This window comes from Bombyx mori, chromosome 3 (genome assembly GCF_030269925.1).
Source record: "Bombyx mori chromosome 3, ASM3026992v2".
Taxonomy (NCBI): domain Eukaryota; kingdom Metazoa; phylum Arthropoda; class Insecta; order Lepidoptera; family Bombycidae; genus Bombyx; species Bombyx mori.
In genome coordinates, this window is record NC_085109.1 from 1,267,835 (window position 1) to 1,276,331 (window position 8,497).

The window sequence follows — 8,497 nt, forward strand, 5'->3', positions numbered from 1 at the left end:
ACCATCAGGTGGACCGTATGCTCGTCTGCCACAAAGGCAATAAAAAAAATAAAAATAAAAAAGTAGGAAAAAAAATATAATACAGATAACAAAATCGTGTCAAAGAGGTTAGGTGTCAAATTCGTCGCAGCAACCCGAATGAATCCAATGAATTTAAAAACTAAATAATAGTTTAAAAAAAACTAACAAAATACGCTTCTATAGAAAATCCAACTAAAAAATTGAAAATAAATTTTTATAAATTTGCATTAAAAATAGTGTAAGAAAAATGATTTCATTGTAAAAAAAAGCGTGGGGTGCATTGTATCAGTAGTTATAAATATTTTATATCCTAAAAAGCACCGACGCTGTATAATATCATTTTTTCTTACACTATTTTTAATTCAAATTTAATAAAATTTATTTTCTATTTTTTGTTGGATTTTCTATAAAAGCGCATTTTGTTAGTTTTTAAAATATTATTTATTTATCATTTTTTAGTTGTATTTCAATTTTTTCAATTTTTTTTTAACTTTGAATTATCGTCCTTATAATCCTTCGGTCCATAATAATTATACCAAATTTCGAGTTAATCCGACGTTTTGAAGGGGGTCAAAATCATGTTCAAAGATTCCGTTACAAACAAACATACATACATACATACGTCTGAAGCTAATAAAAGCGTATTAAAAAAGCTAATTTGTTGACAGAATGGCTGCACAGCATTACAGCGCGCCGCAGCTGACGGACACGTCGAAGTCGTCACACTGCTCCTCCAGCACGGAGCTGATCCGAACAAACAAGATCACTTGGTAAGAAGACAATTGCTTCATCTTCTTCTTGCGCTCTCACTATATGTCGCCGACGCAGCATGTCCTCTTTTTCCATCCAGGCCTGACATACGTCATCTCTGCACTCACACCCTTCTCTCGCATATCCTTTTTCACAAAATCCAAGTCTTTTTAGGAGGCCCAGTACACAGGACATTATTAAAAAGACCGGTATTTTTTTATCTGAAATAGCTCATTTAGCGTCTTGTAAACATATTTAGCAATATGTCAATATTGCGCAGTGTAGTTAGCTAAACAACACAGTCTATAGCGATTACTTTAATGTTTTTCTGACAGAATCGCGGACTCATGATTAGGAAAATTAAGCACATTGAGTTTCTCGCCGGATCTTCTCAGTGGGTCACGATTCCGATCCGGTAGTAGATTCAGCGAAGCACTGCTTTTGATAGGGCCAGTGTTGGCAAAGTCCCAGGCTGGACTCCGTGAGTTTGCTTATACGTCCAGCGATAGCACAACCCCTCGAGGTTACTAGCAATTCTTCTTCTTCTTCTTCTCCATCGCTCCTTCATTACTGAGGATCGTGACTCCGTTTCAGCTTGTCGACTGCCAGCCTCCATCGGCTCCGGTCAGTTGCCTGGTGCAGTGCAGCGTTAAGTGGTTAAGTGGTCTGCTAGTTTGCTCGGAGATCTGGTCGGACCAACGTTTGGGGCTCCGGCCTCTAGGACGTTTTCCTTCTACTTTTCCAGTGACCATCAGACGTTCTAAGTTATCTACACCTCTGCGGGCAACGTGGCCAAAGTAGCGCATTATGTGTTGCAGACAGGTAGTAGACAGACGTTGAGCGTTCTCCATTTTAAGCTGTTGTAAGACCGAGATGTTCTTGCGGTGGGCTGTCCATGGAATCATTAACAGGCGGCTTATTACTAGCAATAGATAGGCATAAAAAAGGTGGAAATCGTAAAGGATAGATAGTCGAAGCTATAGCCCAACAATGATTATCATAAAATGTGTGTCCATTTCAGCACGGCAATACAGCAGCGCACGAGGCCGCGTGGAAGGGTTACTCCAGGTGTGTGGGGCTGCTGGCGCGGGCCGGAGCCGATCTCCTCGCTAGGAACTCGGCCGGCTTCGTGCCGCTGCATCTTGCCTGTCAGAACGGACACAACCAGTCCTGCAGAGAGATTTTGCTCGCTGGCGCGCCGCCGGACTTACAGAATAATGTACGGTATATTTGTATATTGTTTGTACATTTGATGCGTGTACCACCACCCTGACTATTTCTACCGTGAAGCAGTAATGCGTTTTGGTTTGAAGGATGGGGCAGCCGTTGTAACTATACTTGAGACCTTAGAACTTATATCTCAAGGTGGGTGGCGTTGTAGATGTCTATGGGCTCCAGTAACCACTTAACACCAGGTGGGCTGTGAGCTCGTCTACCCATCTAAACAATAAATAAATGTTATGTTTCTATGTAGGGCCTATATTATATTTTGAACTATTCTTGTATGTCTTTTGCCTTATATCTAATAACATTCATTTTGTAAACACCATTTATGTTGGAAGTTATCGTTCTACATACCTGCGTACGGTAAAGTTAAAATCATAATTTTAATTATTTCATCTGCCATTACTTTTACTGAAGCCTTTATCCTAATCAGGGTATCATTCGTGTTAAAATATAGTTAATTTATAAAATTATATCTACTTAAAGAAGTATATAAATTGTAGTTTAGATTTCCCCAATATTTTAACTATTTTGTAAATTGGCAAATAAAGATTAGGATATCAGATGACTTAAAAAAATAACAACATTACAACAGTATATCGAAGAACATGCCCATTGCAAATATTTTTATTGCATCACATGTTTGTTGAATGTAGAGCTTATTGTGAGCCCGCGCAGAAAATTGCCATCATCCTAGCCTGTGTCTGTCACGAAGCAGCCATGCGTTCTGGTTCGTAGGCTGGGACAGCCATCAAATTATACAATCAAGGCTAGGTGCTGTTATACGGTCTATGGGCACAAAATCATGCTCTTTGTATTTTAATTAAATCGAAAAATAACCGCTTCCTTTAACTTTACAGTATGGCGATACATCGTTACACACAGCGGCGCGATACGGCCATGCCGGCGTCACTCGCATCCTCATCTCAGCGCAATGCCGCGTCTCCGAGCAAAACAAGAACGGCGACACGGCTCTCCACATCGCTGCAGCCATGGGAAGAAGGAAATTAACACGCATACTCCTGGAAGCAGGCTGCGACAAATCCATCAGGAACCACCAAGGGGAAACAGCAAGAGATATCGCAACCAGGAAAGGACTCGAAGAGATCATCCAAATACTGAACACTCCTGTCGCTAAACAACAAAAGAAAAAACGAGACAAAAGCAAAGAGAGAACTTTAGATGAACCTGACGACGGAAAGAAGAAAGATAAAGTTAAAGACAAGAAAAAGAAGAACGTACATTTTGAAACGCCCCAAGTTCCCTGGTCCCCATACGGGTGTCATTACTATCCCGATCCTAAATACTTCCCAAAGCCTAGGTTGAGCTCGCTACCCACCGAACCATTAAGAAAAGGCGAACAGTACTTCCTAGACTTAGCTGGAAACATAAAAAAGGGCCCAATAGGTGCAGGCTACACGTGCTATTGTGCTCCATTCTTCAAGCATATGGAGGACAAACTGAACGAAGATAAGAAAGACTTAAAGAAACATATAGACAGAGCTCATGAACGATTAGATCAGAAAGTTACCGATCTAGAAATGAAGACTCAAGGACAAATATCTGAACTAACTAGATTCGTGGCAGCAGAAAGGGCGTTGTGTAAAGAACGGCACATACACCTGGAACAGTGGCTTACACGTGGGATGATGTTCAGGGCTTCGGAGCGCGCGAGAAAACCAGACTTTAGTCCTAGATGCTCAATAGACATACCTCCACTGAAAAGAACGAGAAGTCTTGAGTTCTTAGACACTGAAGAACGTACTAGGGTAAATCAAATTGTCAGGAATTTCAATAAAAATGCTGAACATTATGAGAGCGATCCTAAAGACTTAAACGACAGTAAAACGACGTCTAAAAGCACTGAGGGTCTGGATAGCAAAAGCTCACAAAGTCCAAGGCGAAGGCATTTCCTGAAGAATTCCAAGAGTACCGACCATTTAGACGCAGGTCCCAGTCGACTATCGCGACCTCCTCTACCGTTTCATGTACCTCAAGACCCAAACCGCTTACATAACGTTACAGCAGAGATTCATATTAAAGATAATAAAGTGTCCGTGTCCAAATCACCTTCACCGATGACGGTTCAAACGAAACCTACATATAATCAAAGATATGTATCTCCTAGTCGTCTGTCAGATCCTAAGTCACACGTTGCTACCGACCCTGAAGATAGGATACAGCCAGAACCAAATGTATCATGGAAGAGCCAGGTATTGCAAAGAACGGCTGATGACATTCGAAAAAGAGTAGACCTAGAGAAAGAGGTGTCTGGGGTCGCAACTCGAAACCCCAAGGCGTTAGATATTTCTCAAGACGGTTACGTTAAGCTACGAAAACAAAACTACCACGCTAACGAAGGACCCAGGAAATCAGTGCAGGAATTAGTAGCGCAAGTTGAACAGCAGAAAGGAATTGCTCACGAGCAAATGTTAAGAAAACCACCGATTGATAGTCCAGACTTCATAGTACAGCCTAGTCCTAGTGGCATTTTGAAAATGCCCCAACAACCTCAGCGACCCGCTCCAGTATTGAAAGAAAAGCCACCGAAGACCAAACGTTTTAGTTTGCACAACTTAATTCCATTCCCAACGAGAAAATCCTTCCAAAGCCCACCTCAAGAAAATGGGAACAATTCTGAAAGCAGCGACGAAGAGGACAATCCGATACGTAGTTCAGTTCAGCCTGGTCCTATGAGAAATACTAACTTACTACAAACACTTCCCATGCCAAACTACGAGACTATGTCTGGAAAGTCACAATCACCGGCACCAACACAACCTCCCACTTACGACTTACGTACAATGATACCGAAAGATGCATATTTCCACGAAATACCGAATCGACAACCTTACTTGGACAATGGTCACTACACTCAAACGCCATACGACTTTAACCAATCAGGTTTGCCCAACGCGGTCCAAGCTCGAAGCAGGAACCCGCTATACCACAACAACACCGGTGTGTTCGATGCCATGATGCAAGACCATATCTACAGGGAAATGGAACGCATTCCACATTGTTACAGCCAACATTTGGACCAGAACACCGAAGTTGAGATCGCTAATCAGAACGATCTTCGTTATTACGACAATCGTCCAGGAATGTTCCCGAGAAACGTAAGGAAGCCAGCTCCAGACCACAGTTTGTTGCACAGTCGACTGCAATCGTTGGCCATAAACACACATTTGACGGAAACCCAAAGCCAGACCGACCGGGAATCGCACAATGATTCCGGTTACAGTACAAAGGTGTACGGCAGCTCACAAGGCCCTTCTCCGAGTTTATCTGGGCACGTGGACGATAATTTATCTGGTCAACGTGTAAATGTAGGTAGCGGGAAATCTGTCGCACATATGGGTGCATCGAGCTTAGTGTAACATCCCGATCTTGCCTTCCAGGTGATTGTTAATTACACTAAACGATTGAGAGCAGTCACTTATTAGTAGAGTCTCGAAGTACACAATAGGATAAAATATACTACATATTTTAGTTTTCACAAAGCACAGAGAATACTTTCTAGATATTTTAGTTCTAATGTCTTAAGATTTGTGTTTATTATTATAATTGGATTTCGACCATTATCGACATATGATAATAATTATTGACAATATTCATTTGATGTAATACATTTCCTTTTTTTTGTTATTAACACTTAAAAAAACTGGTTGTTTCGAAAATAAATTTAATAATACATACTAATTGCTCGTCAATAGCTATTATATAAAAACAAAAATAGATTTGCATTTGTGCAAAAAATACGGTCTTTAAGTTTAGTAAGCAAAAAAGGCGCAAAATGTTAACTCAGTACAAACCAGATAACACGCGGCATTCGCTATCTTGGTCGAGTGTCCTCTGGTATTCAAAGAGAGTTCATTGACCCAATCTTTTTTTCACTTGATATTGATGGTTGAAAAACGGAAATAATAAAACAATGTGTATCTATAGTTTTGTTTAGCAAGCTAATGATGTTGTTCTCATGTTAGTATCGCTTTGATGCGAATTCATGGCCTAGAAGATGCTTAGTGGATTAGACATCACAGTGTGAATATCCACTTTGGATCATGGTATTTTTTTTATTTTATTTTTTCTGCCTAAGCTCCATCAGCTTCAATTTCAATTTAGAAATTTGGCGGGTTTAATTTTTGTTACACGAAATTATTCCTTTATTGTGTACGACGTTCGTTATATAGAAAAATCGGTAATCGATTCGAATACAATACTAGATACCTAGTACATCGGACTTCACTCTTATCCCTAATGGTATCGTTTGACTTTTTTTTCCTACCTATAGCCTTGAGAGGCTATATATCAGCTTCGCCCTAACGTGTAGGTGAGCTCACGGGGCTCAAACCGGAGTGGCGCTAACGCTGGCCCTAGTAAGAGCAGTGCTTCGCAGAATCTACCACCGGATCGGAAACGCAACCCACTGAGAAGATCCGGCGAGAAACTCAGTGGGCTGTGTCCATGGGTTAGTTTGACTAATAACCTCGCTTCGTCGTATTTTATTAACAGACGCTAAGAGCACATCAATCAATTACTATACGTAAATAGTAAACGTTCTAAGTACAAATTTAGATATACACAGATGCCATCACAAAATATTTTTAAGCTTATATTGTTATAATTAAAGTAAGTTATAATAACTTAGGTTTGTATTTTTTTTTTTGGATTAAAATGCCATTCTATGAACATCAGCCGTATTCTGTTCGTGTTATCTGAACTTTTTTTGTAATAAAATATTTTAATTGTCATGTAGTAAAACGTAATTCGTCAATGCCGATCCAATTATTTAAATAATTGTAACATTTTCTAATCATTTCAATTCATTGATGCTCAAGAGGACTTGACATTAATAAATACGTGACATCTGACATTTACATACATCATTATTCAATTTCTACGTATCGAAACCATGAACTACAAATCATATGAATAAATATCTAATTTGTCTAAGTCCAAGATATTCTTTCGTAAGGCTTTACTTGCTTTGTGACCCTGTTAATGTTTCATGTCAACGGCTACTATAATACCCCATATTTTTTCTATTTTTCTTTAAATATTCAAGTCCCTGTGTAAATATAGAGATTTCGATGCATCTAGTTTTACTTGGTATTTTTGTCTTAATTATTTTAGTGTGCCCAATAGTAAAAATAGACTCGGGCAAAAAGTTACTTAAACTATTTAGTTTTATCAACATTATTGTGGTAATTGCCGTAGGTTTTGGAAATTACAAGATGGATTGTCGAATCGTTGTAGTTTAGGCAGCGGCTTGGCTCTGCCCCTGGCATTGCTGAAGTCCATGGGCGACGGTAACCACTCACCATCAGGTGGCCGTATGCTCGTCCTACAAGGGCAATAAAAAAAAAACTCGCGAAGGTTACACTTTTAAAATTAAATATGTAACTAAATTTTTTTTTTATATCTCTAGATGGATAAACGAGCTCACAGTTCACCTGGTATTAAGTGGTTACCGGAGCTGTATATCACAATGTGAATCGAACACCCACCTTGAGACGTGGTGTCAAAGACTCAATTATATTGTACTAGCGACCCGCCCTCGCTTCGCTACGGAAACATTAAAACACACATGAAACTAAAAAAATAAAATAAAAAAAAATTAAAAAAGTAGCCTATGTTCATCAGGGACAACGTCGGCTTCTAATGGAAAAAGAATTTTTCAAATCGGTCCAGTAGTTTTGGAGCCTATTCGAAACAAACAAACAAACAAATCTTTCCTCTTTATAATATTTTATATATTGTACAACAGCTCCCACACTTTGAACCTGTAACTCACAATACGACCAGTCGCCAATTGAATGTTTATATTTTTTAAGATTCCATTTCACTGTCTTTTTTTTAAATTTACTAAGCCTAAACGGAACACAGATTATAAAATTTATATACAAACCATAGATTCCCTTACTTTGAAACTTGCAATAACTGAAATGTCAAAGAGTTAATTAAAGATGCTAATTTGTAGTGTTTAAGCGATGCACTTACACAATATTATGTCAAATAATTTTGTATTTATTGTTTTACAGTTTTCTTTGTACAAAAGATTGTTTTTTTTTTTACTAATCGAGTCTAATAAATTGCACTTTTGAAGTGTCACACCTAAATTTGCATTTTTATTTTATCCAAATTTTACAGGAATTAATTTAATTTATAGGAACTGGCAGCTTTGAAAAGGAATAAAGATCGCTAGTCATGTTTTGCTTAAAACTCAAACAAGTAGATAAGTTTAAACTAAAAACAAGTTTATTGACAGTTCTCGAACGATCAAAACCCACTGAAGTAGGAAACCTATGGAAATGAAACGTCAACAAAAAATTCGTGCCAATGTGACGTCATCTGACCACAAAACATGGCGGTTTTAGTGCTGTACAAAAGATTTCAATGTTATCAGACTTTCTTGAGATCCTATAAAATACGTTTTAATTATTATTTTTGTATGTTTTAAGCATGATAAAATATGAAATTTTATATAAGCAATCACATT

General features: G+C 38.6%; 1 protein-coding gene across 2 annotated transcripts in view; it reads left to right on the forward strand.

The window, feature by feature from the left end:
- LOC101747202 (uncharacterized) overlaps positions 1-8,117 on the forward strand; it is a 77,029-nt gene extending 68,912 nt beyond the window's left edge. For both annotated transcript variants that reach the window (XM_012688519.4, XM_038019738.2), the window contains exons 3-5: positions 690-791; positions 1,793-1,990; positions 2,856-8,117. In XM_012688519.4, coding sequence (XP_012543973.2) covers positions 690-791; positions 1,793-1,990; positions 2,856-5,375 — 2,820 coding nt within the window. In that variant the 3' untranslated portion in view covers positions 5,376-8,117. The remainder of the gene's footprint in view (positions 1-689; positions 792-1,792; positions 1,991-2,855) is intronic.
- The last annotated feature ends 380 nt before the right edge of the window (positions 8,118-8,497 follow it).